The sequence below is a fragment of the Notolabrus celidotus genome, chromosome 14 (genome assembly GCF_009762535.1).
Source record: "Notolabrus celidotus isolate fNotCel1 chromosome 14, fNotCel1.pri, whole genome shotgun sequence".
Taxonomy (NCBI): Eukaryota; Metazoa; Chordata; class Actinopteri; order Labriformes; family Labridae; genus Notolabrus; species Notolabrus celidotus.
Window position 1 is genome coordinate 19,326,505 of NC_048285.1, and position 19,070 is coordinate 19,345,574.

Consider the following 19,070-nt stretch of genomic DNA (forward strand, 5'->3'; position numbering starts at 1 on the left):
TGCATTTTGTTGCTGTAGAAAATATAATTAAGGGGGAAAACAATGTATTTGGCCTTTTTTTTTACGTAAGAATAATAATGTTTTTTTTTTTTATCAATTAATCGATAATTGATCGTTAACATTTCCAAAGATCGATCACGGAAAATACTTAAAATGTACATCCCTAACTCTGATATAAATTTGAATCTTTGATTCATCAAACTAAACAACAGTTTTTCACTTTGCCTCAGTCCATCATAAAAGAGTCTGGGCCAGAGGACCAGGTGGTGTTTCTGGATCTGATTTATACATGGTTTTCTCTTTGACTGGTAGAGTTTCAATTTGCGTTTGTGGATGTAGTGCTGAACTGTGTTCACAGACGATGGGTTTCAGAAGTGTTCCTGAGCCTGTGCTGTGATGTCCAATCCAGAAGCACTGTCTGTTTTAAATGGTATGCCATCTGTGGGATGTGAGTGATGTTGGTCCCTCCTCATCTTACTTCTGAGAGACTCAGCCTCTCTGGGGTGCTTTTTAAACTCAATCATGTTACTAACCTGTTGCCACTAACAGTGAAATATTCCCCCAGATGTTTTTCATTTAACAACTTTTACATTTTTTGATGCCATTGTCCCTAGCTTTTCTTTAAAACAGTGTTGCCAGCATCAAATTTAAAAGGATTAAAATGTATGAAAAACATTTACATGTCTCAGTTTTACCACGTAACTTTAACTCTTGCAAGTATTTTGTGACTCTGACATTGGAGGAAGTTCTCCTTGAGTTTGTTAGTGAGGAAATATATGATATATGACTTCTACAGAAGTTCTGTTGTTTAAACAAGCTATTGTTACCCAACTGTTCTGACATTTTACAGTACATGGGTGTGAAGTAGGGCTGTAATGCAGGACTCTGCTCCTGACTTATTTCTGCATTCGTGTATTGGTAATGTCACCTATGTCTAAAACAACAGGGCCCATATTTGAGAAAGGATTAGGAGTGGAGTTTGAATCAGATGGAGTTTGAGTTCCTGTCCTAAATCAAATATTCACTCTTTTTTCTTTTTCATTTCTAGCTCTGTTTGATGTCGACCCCTGAGGGAAATTTCACCACCAAATATCTCAATATGTCCACCAGCTAGTCTGTAACTGTCTGTCTGAACAAAAAGAGGGCTAGAGTGAACTACAAAGTCTCTTAAAGTGGAGATGAGCTACAACCCTATTAAAATATTTCAGAAATAAACTAAATATGACAGCATGTAATCAGCCGACTAATACATAAGGAAACTGAACATGGATCATTTTAACATAAATATAAAAGTGCAGGAAACATAACATTAATAAGCAACCTGTTGACACACAAGGAAATTAAATGCGATCTAATTAACACAAACATACACATCAATAAATATGTAGTCAGTTCATTACTCTGTGACACATGGATTACGTTATCGGCTGAATGCAGACGTAGAGCCCAGTATCTGAATGCTAAAAGGTTACTCTTGCATCAGCACAGAACAGACAGATCTATAATTATTATTCAGTGCAAAGGCCAACGATAAGTTGAGAACATAATGCATACACTGATGCATCAAAGAAGCATCAAGGGGCTGGCAAAGACACAAAATAACTGTCTGAAGGATGAATTGTTTGACATTAGCACACCAAACCTGTACTTTTGTGCGAATGATAGTCTGTTTATCTTTACCCATTCATCTTCAAGATCTGCAGCTGAATATCTCCAACATTCCTTTTTCACAACTTGAATGGCTTTCACGGGGGCGAATTGGACCTATTAAGCACTCAGTTTTCTTTCATGCTCCTGCAAAACAGTCCAGCCAGGCAGAAATGTAGCGATCCATATCAACTGCTTTCACCTATCTGTGCCTTTTTACTCTGCTTTTTTCTTCTTTTTCTGATTGCTCAGTAAGTCTCATGGGTTTGCCAGGATATTGTGTTCTATTGAGTAGTCTTTCTTGTATTGAATCGGTCCCCCCCATTGATGCAGTGTGAAAAGGTTGAAAAAAAACCTGCAGAAATCTGTACAGACTTCTGGGCTTAAGTGCCACATCTTCGTCACAAACCGTGGCAATTGTGATAAGGAGCTGCTTTTACTGGAGAGAAATGAGAGGAACAGCCGAGAGGAGAAAAAAGCAATCTGACTTGATCTGATGCTGCCCTCGTTGTAGCCGCTGTTGGTGTGTCAGCAGGGGTCCCCTCTGGGGGGGGCATTTGCCTTACAAAGGGCAGAACCAAGATCAATTTGTGGAAAAGGTACAGCATTACAAGCTCTGTATCATAGACAGGCTCACTGCACCACGTACATGCACATATATTTTTTTTTATTTTAGGACTCTCTGACACAGAAGTGAAAAAAAACAACTTTGACTTTTTGTCATTGGAAATGCAACGGCAGCAAGCACGTCTATGCTGCATACTTTTCAGCTTCTCACTTATTTATGTATGAAACTCCTTTTGGTGCCTTTTTTGTTTTGATAACCGGAAAAAGTCATTTTTCATCTCACCCTGAAGACTAAAGCAGAAATGCGACTCCATTTTTCACACGGCTGCTCGTTTCCTTCCTCATTACACTTCAGTTGCAGGCAATCAAAGCTGGCATAGAGCAAATAATGCAGGAAAGAATAGCTTGCTGTTTCCTCAAGGCCATTAAAAAGGATGCTGCACAGGCGTAGGCAGAATTTTAGCCCCAAAAAAAAAAAAGTCTCAGAATGTGAATCTGAACTCAGACAAAATGAATGGGAAAAAGGTGGGATGCAGCTAAGTTTATGAGAACTGGAGGATGCGAGGTTACGTGGGTCCCTTTTTCTCTCTCTCTCTCCCTCTGTCACTCTGTCTCAGAGCGGAGTGAGGCAACACCTTCTCCCAGCCTGACTCCTCTCAGCACTGCAGGCTTCTATATAAGCTGCAGGGAAAACATTTCTTTGAAGAAATTGAAGACCTGGAACCAGAGAGAAAATAAGAGTGACAAATAAAGGGCAACAAAAGAGAAGAAAATAGGCTCATTTACTGAATTGAGGAGACACCACACACACACGGATATTCTCTCTCAGAGCTCCAATTTCAACATCTGCACAGGTAAGATACTTGATCTTAATTCCCCTGATTCACTCTGATATTTCCAAATATGCAAAGACAAACATTGCATTAACATTTCCCCATACATTTAGTCTCATTGAATTTGTTTTTGTTTTTGTTTTTTTGAGATGCAATTTAATGGTTGGTGTACTTTGCATAATTGTCTGATTAGAAGTTTTATCCTCAGTGAGATACAGGTTGCTATTTTGAGGGTCTCATCTTGAAGTAGTATTTTTTTTTTATCAACATGCTCAGTGTGGATACATAACTAATACACAGATGTAGTCTGACTGAAATCATGAATTAACTTGATGAAAATTAAAAACAGACTTAACTATAGATAATGATTAGCAAAATCTAACAGCTTTGAAGCAGCACCGTCATAGTGCAGCATCTTTACCTTTAAGGCTAAGTTACTTCAGCTCTTTGTATGTTTTATGTAAGGGAAATGGTATAGTGAGCAGATGGTTGAGGTGAGCAGGATCCTGACACAAATGTGAATAACCACCTGTTTACTACACGCTATTCTGCTTATTAAATGGCCACCATTAGAGACATGAATAAGTTGACAAAAATATAATTTCAAAGATAGATGTATTGTTTAAAAGAGGATTTATTCATACACCTAATAAAATAAACAGTACTTCCAACTCCACAGTTGGAAAGGATTTCATGACAACAAATTCTTGTTAGCCTCCTTGTGGGATGACTAAACATTAAACTGAACCTATTTCATGGTCAAGCAACATTAGCATACATATTTGTTATAACTAATGTTAAATATTTCCAGTGAAGGTAAAATCAGACAAGGTGGACAGACATGTCTGTCCTCATTCGGCTCTCCTTCTTGAGGCTTTGCAGTTGACACACCTGTAAACATAAATGAGGCAAATGTCATAACTTTCAAAACTGTTGCTATTATCACCACTACATTTCTTTGCACCAGGCTTCTTAAAGCTGCACTCACCAGCTGTGCTGCTGTTACCTGAATTGCAGGACAGGATCTTGCTCCACCCTATCAGAGAAGGTTGGGGCCCAGTGGCACCTTAGGCTGCTCGCATACCTGTGCCCGCTAGCTGTCATTATTTCCCAAGTCTTAAGACAGGCCTGGACGAAAACTTACATTTTGCCACATTGCTGTCCACTTTGGAATACTAACAAAAACTAATGTTTTTGCCACACTGTCAACAGGCAGGGGTGAAATGTTCTAGACTTTGTGCGCATTGATTTGGTACGATGTGCTTGATCATGTTGTCGCTGATGTCGCATTACCTGATTGTTGTCATGGTTTTTTTTCTATCAGAATCAAATATTAAACATAGCCAGGTAATTAACATATTCATGACTTTATGACATATGCATATAAAGGTATACATGCAGTTAAATATCAGAAATTGAAGAAAACCTTTTCAGAAAAACTATAAATTGATTAGTAAATTTTACAGTATAAGGATTTTCTCCTATGAAACTTATTATGCATCAAGAGGGGAAAGTTATAAAAGGATTCTAAGCCAAATACAGACAAATACTACTAAAGTAGGAAATAAATACAAGATAATGAGTTTGACATGTTCATATAGAGGTATTGAATGCCTTTTAGAAGCATGTCTTAAAAGATTTACATTGTTTTGAAAATCTTTAGAAAAGCATAATCTGCCTTAAGTACATCAAACTATATCAGCTACAACAGAAGTAAAGCCTAACTAATACAAGTGATGTAATCTCAATATGAAAAAAGGGGCATTGTTCTAGTACCCCGTGGCATCTGTGATACTGAGCATTTGTGTGCACCGTGTCAGCATGAATGAACAGCAGAGGGGAGGGGTGCTCTGTCAGAATTAGAGATGAAAGCTGAACAGCGTGGTATTAGTAAGCTCGGCTGTTAGAAAATCAAACCCTGAAGACAAAAAAAAAAAACGCTATCTGTAGAAAAATGCAAGGAAAAACACTTAATGATGTGGCAGACAATGTCTGAAATCAGCTCTTGGAAGGAAACAAGGAGAGCTAATAAGTATTGAATCAAAGATATCCAAACTATCTGACAGACATTAAGTGATGATTTTCTATTCATCGCACTTGTCCCGATGCGAACGCTGTACATTGTGAGTGTTCTTTGTCAGAAGCGACACTATTAGAGCGAGTTTGACCTCTCTTAATGAAAGGGTCATGCAGAGATAACATTTAGCCTGTGGTTGATCATTAGCCCTGCAGATTAGAAATACACTGACGCCAGTGGAGAAATTTAAGCATGCTGGGTTTACATCCAGACACTATTTCAGTCTGACCCCAGTTAATTCAAAACAAAAGAGCAGCGGCGGTGGAAGCAGTCCAGCAACTATTGTGTCATGAAAAGTTAACAGGACACAAACTTCAGCTTGGTCCATCTGCAAACCAGTGTACTATATAAAATCACCATGAGGCTGTGTCAAGGGGCAAGCCGATTACACTCTCAATTCATATAATGAGGTACATCATTATATTGTCATACCAGAAATGCATATAGTGAACTTTGCCCTCATTTTTGTAACACATTTGTTCAGCCCCTTCCTCTAGCTGTCTCCGGATACCTCCACAGACTCACAATGATGGAAAATGCATGATTTTTATAAATGCTTTTGTTAAGAAAAGTCAGTGAAATCATAGAGAGCAAAAAAAAAAAGGTGGATGTAAAGAAAGGCTTTAGAGTGCAGGCAAAGTAGGACGAGATAAAGAGAGAGAGAGAGAGAGAGAAAGAGAGAGAGAGAGAGAGAGAGAGAGAGAGAGAGAGAGAGAGAAATCATCAGGAGTCATCAGGAGTCCTCGTTCCTATTTTGCATTTTTAAGGGTTCTCAATTCTAATCACGCCCCGTAAATTTGCCAAAGGGACTGGATAGTTTCCACAGAGGCCATGGCAACAGCGTTACCAGGGAAGGGTGGGTTTCTTCTAGGCTTTCAGATGATGTGGAACGGTGTGGGGACCAGATGGGATCAGGGAACATATTCCGGATGTTGATTATGGACACGTGCATAATTATAGTCTAAGACACAATGCAGCTTGCCACAATCTCCAAAGTGCAGAGCGCTGGTTTGTGAGTAACAGTAACAGGTTTGGGATGGGACATGGAGAATATTTTAACAGATCCTCATATCTTGTACTGATGTGCAGCACAAATCAAATCACAGGAGAGGATCCATCTAGCGCTAAAGGTTTTAAGAACTATCTGAATCATTTATTTCGACTGTGAAGGGATGGAGAAATCCTGTTACACTGTCACCACCTTTGAGAGGAGAACGGGATTTAAACTCATGCATGAAATAACCTCAGTGATGGCTTTGCAACTGTTTCTCAGTGGCTTTAATAACAGTGTTATTAAGATTATAGTCCTACTTTCAGGAAAAAATTAAGCTGACTGGATCATCTACCATAACTTTGCGACAATAATGGCATAGCAAGAACATGGTTTCCATTAAATGAACAGGGAGTTTTTCATGCGGTGGCGTCTAATGGTAAATTATGCAGTATGTCCTGGCTGTGGTACGCAGAATGGGGCAGGGTCAGATTTGAGTGGCGTCAGACAACAGATAGGTAGGGATAAATATCATGAATCAAACAGCACCGTTTGCTGGATGAGTTGAGGAATGACAAATTTGAACTTACCTTTTTGGAAGTATAAACATAAAGCTCTATCTCTATATATTAATTATGGAATACATTAAGATGTGATTAGTTAAATTAATATGGATATATCCTTAGATCTTTGAAATGTAACATACAAGTCCAAAGACCAAAAAGAACAGCACATTCTTTTTTTTTCTTCTACATTTGTTGCTCCTGTCTATGAATACATTGTGTGATAAACATCAGATTTTCAAAACAGACAGGCAGAATTAATTTTACTTCACCTGGGTAAGACCAGACCCACGTCTTCTTCTCAAATTATGGTTGGGAAATGTATTTTCTATGAATACTGGTGTTGAACTAGGTGGTTGACACTCAGTCCCTTAATGAAAAGAAATTCATCAGTATGTGCCACTACTGCTAATAACTTGATCCTAATCTTACACACCAGACACTTAGTAAAGATGCATTGATTGGGAAGGTCAGGACATGCTGTATGATTGTTCACCATCTTTCTTCTCTTCATAAATTCATTTTCGCTGTGCAATGTTCCAACAATTGGATGAACTGCCATGACATTTTTACAAAGCTGTTTTTTGTCAGCTCAAAGGGCAGCCTTGTTTCATTTACTAGTATTCACTGATCACTGCATGGGTTTTCCAGCATTTAACCTCAGTAATAATCATAAGAGAATATTTTAATAAATCGTTCATAGTAAGCATTAATATATACACCTGTTTAACTGCATGTCTTTCTTGTAACAGGCACAACATTGTGGTACAATGCTGAATTAACTTATTAGGAATAAAACAAAACAAAATAATGAATTAAATAATTACCCTAATTAAATATGTTTAATCACATTTAATTGGCATCAGATTGAACACAAATTATTGGCCAATTCAGTCCATGAAAACTAATGGGAAAATCCAGCTGTGCTTACAGGTCCAATCAGTCAAACATGCAACAGGTGTCGTAATTTTGGAAAGCAAAGGAAGAGGACTCTCTTGCAGATGAAATTATAAAAGATTATTCAAGCAAAAGACCAAGGGGTAAACATAACTTACTTACTTCGAATGTTCGAATGATACGGTGGCAGTATGTTGTTTTGTTTTATGTATTTTATTTTATTTACTTATTTTTTCTCTTCTTCCTTCTCTTCTCCTTCTAATGTAAATGTCTTCATGTTATCCACTCTTAATGCTTTACTTTACATGTGTAATGTTGTTTGAAGACAAGTTGTATGATTTGATTGAATTATTTTCTGTTTGAGGAAAAACAAAAAACAATAAAACTCTGTTTAAAAAAAAAAACATAACTTACTTTACTCAATGTCAAAAGTCCAGCTGATAATCCAACACAATTCCACAAGGAAAACTCCCTTAAATGTCAATCAATCACTCAATAAATCAATCTTTATTTGTATATCGCCAAATCACAACAAACATTATCTCAAGACGCTTTTACAAACATAGGAGGTCTAGACCACTCTATGTTAAATTAACAGGAAACAGTTTTGAAACAGGAGTGAAAATACACTCACACAAGGAATACAAGAGCATAGAGGGTGACATACAAAGCAACTGAAAAACACAACAATGGAAAATATAAAACAAAACCAGAGTAACCTTGTAAAGAGGTCCCAAGGGCAGACATATGAAGCAATAGAAAACATGTGCAACAACTCTCTCTGAGTTTTTTATTGTGTCTGTATTCTATGTTTAGATGTGACTGTAAAAATAATTGCACAATTGATTGAACTCAGCTTTCTTACTAATCACCCAGCTGTGGTGAAAACTTGATTCTGATTGGTCAAACCCCTTAACATTTGTTAATAACTTTGAACAGCAAAAGGCGATTGGAAGGACAAACTGATGATGGAACACCTCAAACATATCAAGTCAATCCACAGAAAGGAGTTACGGCACATCTAGTGTACTCTGCTGTATGATTTCTCCTCTTCTTGTGGACAATGTGGCAAAAACGTTAGAATCTGATATCATCAGTAGACAACATGGAGGACATTTTGATTAATACTCTCAATTTATTTGGAGAGCACAAAACTTTATATTAGGGGTTAATGGCGGTTATTGGAAAGGAGACATTTTACAGGTGCTGCTGTTAGTTCCTGCATCAGTTAAGAATGCAAACGCAAAAACTGAAGGACTATTTTCTTAAAGTTGTATAAATAAATAATTTTTAAACCAATGAAATCATCTTTCAAGAGTCAACTTGTTTGTATCTTTAGTTGGTGGCCAGGTAATAACTGGAATGATGTATAATTAGCCTGTGGTGATGCAAAATAAAATTCTAACAGATGCTAATGTAGCAGAGGATCCTGTCTCACCCTGTCAGAGTTCTATTTCAGGGCGCTGTTGGCCTAGCGGTTTTAGTGCCCCATGTATAAAGGATATTGTCCTTGTTGCAGGTGTCGCCGGTTCGACTCCCGGCCGGTCGACCATTTGCTGCATGTCTTCCCCCACTCTCTACTCCCATATTTTCTGTCTCTCTTCAGCTGTCCTGTCAATAAAGGCAAAAAAAAGCCCCAAAACATAACTAATAAAAAAGAGAAAGTTCTATTTCACACCTCCAGCTATCTACAATCCCTCTCTAAAACTCTTATGTTTATTGTTCAAAACAAAAAATCGTTTGAAAGGAAACAAACAGCTAAGTTTGATCCGGTTGTTTTCCCTCATGACCAGTTATAGAAATGACTCATAAGCTTTCCAGCTGATGTTTCTGAATTTCCTGAAAGAAAAAAACAACAACCTGCCCATAAAGTGACCCTCTGGCTGTGTCCTCATCCAAAACTCAGAGGGAGGCTGACTCTTTCTGCTGATAAAAAGCCATGCCACCCCCTAAAGTCCTTGCACTCAGTGTCCTCTACAAACTGTGAGGCCATGCTGGAGCTGTGTACATGGCTTTCAGTGTGGTGTGTGGTGTAATAATAGGTCAATGAATGATGACTGAAGCCTCATCAGAGGTTGGTCAGGCCTCTCTAATCAGTGAACAGAAAAACAAAAGTCCTGATCACGTTACTCTTGATTATTATGCACTTATACGTTTTTTTGTAGCATGTGAGCACAGATCAGGTAGACTACTTCCAAAATGTTTTCTTTTTAGGGTAAAAGATGAAGACTATAAAGAGTAAATGTATCATATATGAGCAAGGACAAGTACATTTTCTTTTTGATGAGAGCTACTTTAATCATCAGGAACAGTTTGTTAAGGTTCTCAATTGGCAGAATTTTCTAATGAAATCTAGTACCTGGAATTTTTTTCTGGTTATCCTTGTCTGAAGTGCTGAGCAAGCTAGCTTATACCAGATGTGTCTATTATTGAGATGATCAAAGAGATTTGATGGATTAGTGACTAGTAGTCCCTCTTCAAAAGAAACTTGTCAGCATGTCGTTGACCCTTCTCAGAAACTGTCTAATAATCCCGACCTGCCAACATTTTTCTTCATGTTTGACCCGTAAAGGCACATGTGCACACAGGACCCGTTCAAAAAGCTTGACTATGTCAAACTATGCACCTAGCCTTTACTCAAAGGATTGAGGTATTTCAGTGTTTTTATTATTAACTGCCACAGCCAAAAGGCCACACAGTGATGGAGTTTTGCCACACAATCCAGCTTTTGAACATAGTTAACAAGGATCCCCGTCATCTCTAAAGCTCAAACATAAAATGAGTTTTTTAACAATCCTTAAGTCAAAGGTTGGCTACTTAAATAATGAGGGTGGAGGTTTTTTTCTTACAAAGCGTAGATTACTTTTCTTTGTCAAGCTTTCAACAAAGAGGTCACAAGTCTTAGCCATAGGGATGTGCAGGTTTAGTCAACTAAACAATTACACGTCATCCCATTTATCCCATCCTCATTTTTATCAATGAAGGCCAACGATGCTGACACAGGGAAGCTGGAGAGGGAAGATACAGCGCTTTCAAAATCTTCACCGGTGTTCCAGTCTTACAAGTAACACTGTGAACTGGCATCTTTGAGCCAAAAGGGACAGCAGAGTCTCTCTTCATTATGATGTCAGATTTAGTAATCATGACTGGTTGACGAGCTGAAGTTTACATTTCCAGATAATTTACTTGGAAATGATTCACTTAAAAACATTTCTAATTAAAACCATTAGTTCTGGAAGTCACAGTTGTCAACATTAATCAAACCAATGACTGCATTTTTATAATGCGGATGTGTTAAGTTTATACCATTCACACTATGTATCTTACTTATTTGACAAAAATTATAATTTAGACAGTTATTTTGACTGTTCTGAATCATGCCCTGGACCATAACAATGCTATGAATGAATGATATCATCAAATATTCCTTCAGATATCATAGAAATCATTTTGTGCAACTTGTGAAGCAGTGTTTGTGCATTTTTTTTAAATTATAAATGGTGAATGGATTTTTACTTATATGGCTCTTTTCTTGTCTTTCCAACCCCTCAAGGCGTCTTTGCACAACGTGTCACTTTCACCCTTTTACACCACATAAATACACTGATGGCAGAGGCTGCTATACAAAGTTCCCATCAGGGTTACCTAATCCGATTTTCTTGTATTCCCACACTGCTGGCATACCACCTGGAGCAATTTGGAGGTTCAGTGTGTGGCCCAAGGACACTTTGACATGTGGACTACAGGAACAGAAGACTTCACAATTGAAAGGCAACTGACTCCAGCTCTGAGCCACAGCTGGCCCGAGTTTACCTTCAGGATTTGAAAAAAACACTTATGTATCTAGACACAAAAAGTACAAAGCACAAAATTGTGTAGCTATGGGTTCTGGGAAAGGACTGAACGAATATTTAATATTCTTGACAATTTAACTTTAAAGACCAAATAACCTTAGGTTTTTAGAAAGTGAGTTACCATCTTTTATACCTCTGAACACCTGCCTTTAACCTGCAGGCTGATGTGGCTGCAGAGGCCTGAAATGGGATTTCACAGCTGTTTGAGGAGAGAACTACAGGAGGGATCGTAATGTTCCACTGTGAGATATATCACAAGGCATGGGCACTCAAAAACTGAACACTTTACTCTCTGGACAAGTCTGCGCTCACTTTTTCTCAGGTATCAATAAACCTGATTCTGAATCTGAGTCGCTTATTCTTAAACACAGCTCAATTTCATCCACATGTGAAAACCTGCCTGGATGTATAAATCACCTCTTCCCAGGATAATTTCAGATATTTACCTCAAATGGGATTATTTTGAAGCAAGACAATTAAATCCAGATCCCTTCAGTAGGATAAAATGATTAAGTTTGATATTTTTAAAACTATTAAAGCAAACTTTCTCCCTGCACAGATGTTGTCTGAATAACTCTCAGGTACTCCATCCTTCAGTTCAAAGTACCACCGTTTCTGCAGGATCAAAAAACAATCAAAGTTTTTTGGAGTTTTGGATTAAAATAGCAGACACAGGCCTGATACTAAAATTCAAGCACTGTTGCCCTTTTTCTTCAATCTCTTAAGTCAAAAAAATTGCAGAAAGGACATAATCTTGGGAAGCATACTGGTTTCTATTTGTAGTTTGAGTTTAATTGTTCACTTGCATTTCAGCTGCTATGACTGAACACAGGAAAACGGTCTGCATAGAGAGCAGAGGAAGAAGGGATGATCACAATTTTCCATGAGCAATCTTGGAACCTATGTGCAGTCAGCTGACAACTATGAGCTTTTCAGCTAACAACATCAATAAATATCTGCCAGCTAACAATCCAATCGATGACAACATCTCTCAACTCTAACTTGAGTCTCACTTCTTAAGTTGGTTGGACTGCAAACAAAGTCAGTGCAAGGAAAAGGTTGCCTTGACCAGAGGTCCTTTTTATAGTCACCCTCTGGCTACACTTTAAGACCTGGAAGGTGTTTTTCACTCCTACAGGCTGTATTTTGGCCAAAGGGTTTCTAAAACAGCCCGTTTCTTGAAGTCATTCCCTCCACAGCTCATTGCAAACATACAGCGTGGTCAAGTTTAGAAATAAAAAATAGCGGCGCTGGTGGCCTAGCGGTCTAAGCGCCCCACATACAGAGGCCATGGTCCTTGTCACAGAGGTTGCCGGCTCGACTCCCGACCGCCACCATGTACTGCATGTCTTCCCCCCTCTCTACTCCCCACATTTCCTGTCTCTCACTTCAGCTGTACTATCATAAAGACAAAAAGCCCCCAAAATATAACTTAAAAAAAATCAAAAATAGACCCTGTAGAAAAATCAGGTTTTAAGTGTTACTTTGTTCCAAAATTATCCAGTTATAGCTAACTGTATGCTATACTACAAAAAGGAAGTGCCAATAGTCAATTTTACATACATGTATTTGGAGGCATCAATTTACTAAAAAGCAGACAAAACTCAGGTTGTTATCCACTGCTGCTGCTGACCCCATTACAACACTATTCATTTCAAATAATCCCCAAGGTAATTAGGCTCTAATGAATAAGATAAGCACTCTGTGCAGGAACCCACCTCATTATGCCCCCATTCAAACATTAATGCCCCACAGATAAGTTTCATAACCTACCACATGGCCCCTATTGTCCCCCATCACCCAAGCATGAGGATAGATGGAGATAGAGAACCAGTACAACCCCAGGGTTATCAAGTGGGCACCTTCCTTGCCAGTGTTTTGTCGAGTTAGGCAGATGGCACCTTAACAGTTAGCTTTGGCCTCTCCCAAACCGCCCCTTTAATTCTAGCTCTCTTCTGTTTTAAATGTCCCTAATCAGTATGGGATATTTTTGTTCTCAGTCTAACATGAGTCTGGCTCTGCTCAATGTCTCTGCCTGTTAAAAGGAAGTTTTTCCTTGCTGCTGTAATTTGTTGAATGCTGACAAGTGCTCTTCTCATGGTAAATTAAGATGCAATAAGACCGAGTCCTGTCTGTAAGATGGGAATGGATCTTGTCTTGTCTTGATGTTAAGTCTTTGTTAATAATTTAACATAGAAGATGGTCTAGACCTGCTTTGTTTGTAAAAGAGTCTTGAGATAATGTTTGTTGTGATTTGGTGCTATATAAATAAAGATTGATAGATAGATTGATTCTACTAGACCGTTCTTACAGTAGTTCTTACCTATTGCCCTTCGACTTAGTGGTCAAGGTTCCAATAAAATAGGTGAAATTGTAATTTACTTTCCTCTTGTGGCAGTTCAGTTTCTAAATAGAGTTTTTCAATATTGGACACTGAAACTTCTGGACCTTTACAGTGGACATAAATCGACTTGGATAGAATGTAGGCGGTGTCACTATATACTGAACTGGAATATACGTATACAATGATATAACTGTGACTGTGAAAGTTTGTAAGGCAATAAAAAATAAAAGTCAATGTAGTAACCCCTTGATTTAGTTAACTCTGTATAAATCTAGAGCAGGCTTCATATATCGGTCCTTACGGCTCCAAACAAACCCAACATGTGACGTTGTTTACTTGCTTATGATGCTGCACTATTTTTTTCACCATCAATATCTCCCTTATACAAAGGTTGCCCTCCAGAAACATGGATTTCTTCATGAAGGAGGACTTCACTGTAATCAACATCAGTAACGAAAGAGGACGTGATGGATTAAAAGGCAGTGACAGCCAAGGATTCAACCACAGTGACCCTCTGGACATGTTTGTGGGCATGGAGCTTCTCCTGCGGTTCAAACCTCTCTTCCTGCCTCTCTATAGCATCATAGTGGTCGTGGCTGGTGTTGGAAACTCCTTCCTTTTGGCTTGCATCTTGGCTGACAAGAAACTCCACAATGCCACCAACTTTTTCATTGGAAACTTAGCAGCTGGAGACCTGCTAATGTGTTTGAGCTGCGTACCACTGACCGTGTCATATGCCTTTGACAGCCACGGCTGGGCCTTCGGAAGACCTCTTTGCCACCTGGTCCCTTTGCTGCAATGTGCCACAGTGTTTGCATCAGTGCTTTCACTCACTGCCATTGCTGTTGACCGCTACATTGTAGTCGGTAAGGAAATGTGTTACTTTTCTTACAACTTAATACTTATGATTGTGTAAAATTTGAGTGTGAAATATGTTTGTAGCATTTATATATGTGTGCATTTTTGACTGTGCAATATTTGCGTATTTGTGGTGTTGATTTCGATGCATCTATTTCAGCTTTTTTTAGCACATACTTTCATTTGCGCCAACATTTCTTTTTGGGTTTTATAATAGTATTTGTGTTGAATTTGCACATCATTTGCCACTGTTTAAATGTATTGAGCAATGTAGGTTTGCTCTTGCAAGCTACGAAAATGTTGTGGATACTGAGATGATTGGACTGAAATCAACACAGATTGACATAAGACTGTTAATTCTTTAAAACTTGGGCCTCTGCAATAGTTTAAAATATGCTATAATACTAAAACTATTCTAAACATGGAGGCTTTAGTGTATGAACAAATAAACTGTTTTGGTACTTCTACCTATGAACTATAAAGATAAAATATTTCTATCTTTCTGTCTCAGCTCACCCTATCAGGCGGAGGATCTCTGTGTGGGGTTGTAGTGCAGTGACTGTGGGGGTTTGGCTTCTATCTCTGGCCCTAGCTGCGCCTCCATCTCTCTACACACGGTATTTGGACCTGCGACCGAGTGGCATAGACCTTGTTGTGTGCGAGGAGTTCTGGCCAGATAGTGGCAACCTGCGGCTTCTCTACTCCTGTTTCATTCTTATAGCCTCCTATATGATCCCACTGCTATCAGTCAGCTTATCATACTGTGCTATTACCATTAGCCTAAAGCGCTATTCAGTGCCTGGGGAGCCTTCAAATAGCCAGCAGCGCTGGAGCCAGAGAAGGAAGAAGACCTTCTCTCTGCTGGTGGCTACGGTGCTGGCCTTTGCCCTGTGTTGGCTGCCACTGCAGGTGAGTCTTAGATCCCAAACTAAGGTCAGACTGCTGCTTGACTCTTCTACCTTACACTTTATTTAACCTGTTCTGTAAATTTTCAAAAGATCCCAATTTAAAAGTTAAGGACATGGAGCTCATATCTGTAGTTTTCTGATTGCAAATTATAAACTTCACAACAGAAGAGTCATAAAAATAGCTTAAAGCTTCAACAGCCCTTGAAATAATTAAATTTTATGCTTCATTTACTACAGCCGGTCTTCATCAGGTAATTTTATCTACAAAAACATTCTGTCCACAATGAGCCGTGCACAAACAAATTAGGATTTCAGCACCATATTAATAGAAGAAGACAGCAGAAGATTTACTTTGCCGTAGGAAGGCATTTGGGAAAGCATTTTTGGACACAGCTACAAGTCACACACGGCTGCAGCCTGACATTTCACAACTAAATGTTTTATGCAAATTGCAGATCTGTTACAACTAAATACAAACTTTTTCTGCATCTCTGTTAAGGTACTGAACCTGTTGCTGGATCTGGACCCAGACTTTCACATCATAGGGAAGCGCTACATTAACGTCTTACAAGTCTGCTGTCATATGGTGGCTATGAGCTCTGCCTGTTACAACCCCTTCATCTACGCCTCCCTTCACAGCAAGGTGCGCATGCACTTAAAAGGCTACCTGTGCCCTTGTCGGAGCAGGATGATTGTGGAGAGATCGACTTCCAGGAACTGATTTTTGACCGTGACTGCTATGATACAGCTGCCTGTATCATGCAGAGTCATGTTCTAACCCTCAATCTACAACGCCTGCACCCTCTACATCCATTTTAATGTCTGAGGTCTCCATAAGAACTGCTTGGCATTCATTTAAACTATAGACTTCTGCATGCTATTCCAGCATTTTTCTCTTCAAGACATTCATCCCTCTCTTGTAAAGTGTCACCAGAGGCAGTGCTACATAAGGTCATCTATGACACATAGTTAAAGGAAACAGATCCAGACCAGACTGTAGTCCCAGTGTGATGATGAAAAAGATTAAGCAATGCATTGGGATGTTTTTCTTGGATGGACAGGCTGCTGGCAAAGAGACATTAAGCAGATCCTGCAGCTTTAAAAAGGCCATCAGGGGCACAAACAGACTCTCAGAAGCGGAGGTCTGTAGCAGGCGTGTCCTCGAGACTGAGATGAGGGCGAGCTATTCTGCTTTCAAGGCCTGGTTATACATAATCAGTGAACGCCTCTTGGAGTGACCGTAGGATGAACTCTTCTCTCTCGACATGGGTTACAGAAAAACAAGGCTGTGAAACTGTCATTTTGTGTCTAAATTTGTATGCTTTTATCTGTCACTCTTTTTTTGCAGATCACTTACATTGTATTTGCTTTATATATTGAATATAAGCGTATTATCTCCTTACTTTAGTGTGATTTACTGTGTGTATTCTTTTTGAATTTTTGTACCAGGTCTGCACATAGAACAAACATTTGTGTTGACCTGGGTGAAACAGATCAACACAGCTCTGATGGATTAAACATGCATCATTCAATTCACTGTAAACCTCAGTTTGTAAAATGTAACTAATAACAAATTCATGAAGGTGTTATCTGATAAACAAAGTCTTGGTGTTCTGCCTCTGTCTGGAAAAACAAGATTGACACAATGATCAACTTAATATGCAGAGCATGAACAATAAAGTCACACGTAAGCAACACTGTGCTGTGGTTTTGTTTCCATAAAGAGTTATTAAAGCTCTTTGTTTCGTTAAAGCCGGGGTATCATGTCAACATCTGAACACGCATGCTATTCCAAGACCTTCCATAGAGCTGCCTAATGCAATTCAAATGTCATTAACAGCATTAGTTGCAATCACTTTGTGTTCTTCAGCTTTTATCGTAAATGCTTTTCATGCAAAAAGCTATATACAATCTATAAACAATGCATTACATACAACTCAAAGTATCACAGTGCAGTCAAACTTCAATCAACAAAGCCGATCAGCCAATTCAAAAAGAGCAAACATAATTTGTAGGAAACACAAGGAACAGAAAAACAACAACATGGCTTTAATGCCAGTAACTAAGTCACAGCTCCTGTCAAGGCTGCTCCTGATGCAGAGTGTCACCTCCAAACAATCAGATTACTTTGCTGGCTGTTGCTCTAAAGCAATAGGTCGCTTTGTTTTTCCCTCGGAGTAAACCTTGGGACTACAGCGGTTCTACTTAATTTGATTTTTGCCTGAAGCTTTTCCAAAAAGGGTCTGCTGAGTGCGCTCTGTTTTTAAGAATGGAGATAGATTGTGTGAAAGGTCAACTCCGCCTGCCATCCATGGGCAATTTTCAGATGTGTGGCCAGGAGCTGCTTGAAATCTAACTGGCCAACCCAGGCACCACTCCAAAACCCTCAAGTATGATTGTAGATTTACCTTACAAGAGGAAGGTGATAAAATGCTACAAAAGGTTCTTTTCTCTTTAAATGTAGCACATTTTGTGCTTTAGATTGCTAATTATAAGTTGCCACTCAGTTGCGTTGCTTTTTAAATTCAAAAGGTGTCAGTCATCTAATTGATACGATAATATTTGCAGTTTAAGCGGATATGAATAGTTGAGACAGATTTAATAGTATTCAATCCTGTGTATTTGTGCAGTTGTGTGTGTGTGCTTTATGTCACCCCTGTATAAGTCAGCGCCCTTGTTGGGCCACTGCAGTCCAAACAGCAACCTCCGATCTCAAAATATGAAGCCCATGTGGAAGTGTTAGAAACTGCAGTTCTACACAACAATTAAAAAAAGACGATATTTGCAGCAATAATAAACATTTTTACAGCCTGGTTCCAATAGCTAATATTTCCATCAGCACACACTATACGGGGATAGGGATGGGCATTTCAAGCCAAAATACTATTCGATAATCATTGGCATCTATGCAATGATTATTCGAATAACTACTTTTCACATGTATCTTACAACCTACCGTTGTCTGTGCCAAATGCTCTCACAACCCTTAATAGTCTGTTTGGTTTAGGTGGCCGGGTGTGTGGGATGGGGGAACAGCTGTGTAGAACACGGAAGGGAGGGAGAGGTGCAGCACATTTTATAGACTATTTCCTGTTGTAAGCTCAGCTCAAATTCCCTCAGACTGTTGAAAAGTGTTGAAAAGTCATCACAAAGTAGGGGTTAAAAAAATCAGCTGTTTGTTTCCACACATACACCGCACTGTCAGAAAACATTCAGAAGCATAGTGGCTATGTGACAAAAGCCTTACTGTCAGTTGGCCAGCAGCATTTTGTCAGTTTACAGTCAAACTCAGTTCATTGCATGAAGCTGATTACATAATCAATTAGTAAGCTAAAGAATGCAAAAGTGGCCATCTTTAACACTTTTTTCAAATAATGCCAAATACAAACTGCATATTTACTATAAGGATAAGGCTTAATGGAAAAAGTTGATTATTCTTTTTCATCACATAGTTATATAAACTCTAGTGTTTGAACTTGATCCTGAGTATGACCTGTTTTAACAACCATCTCTAAGCTCTCTACAGGAGGA

General features: G+C 38.8%; 1 protein-coding gene and 1 long non-coding RNA gene across 2 annotated transcripts in view; one reads left to right on the forward strand and one right to left on the reverse strand.

Moving 5' to 3' along the window:
* Positions 1–3,663: 3,663 nt before the first annotated feature.
* Positions 3,664–19,070, reverse strand: part of LOC117825913 — a 32,051-nt gene continuing 16,644 nt past the window's right edge. Inside the window, exon 2 of the long non-coding RNA XR_004633935.1 lies at positions 3,664–3,938. This is a non-coding gene — a long non-coding RNA (uncharacterized LOC117825913). The remainder of the gene's footprint in view (positions 3,939–19,070) is intronic.
* si:dkey-202l22.3 (7 transmembrane receptor domain-containing protein) lies at positions 14,180–16,260 on the forward strand. Its single transcript, XM_034701895.1, has 3 exons — positions 14,180–14,639; positions 15,143–15,540; positions 16,039–16,260. Exons 1-3 carry the CDS (start codon positions 14,180–14,182, stop codon positions 16,258–16,260), a joined length of 1,080 nt encoding a protein of 359 aa, XP_034557786.1.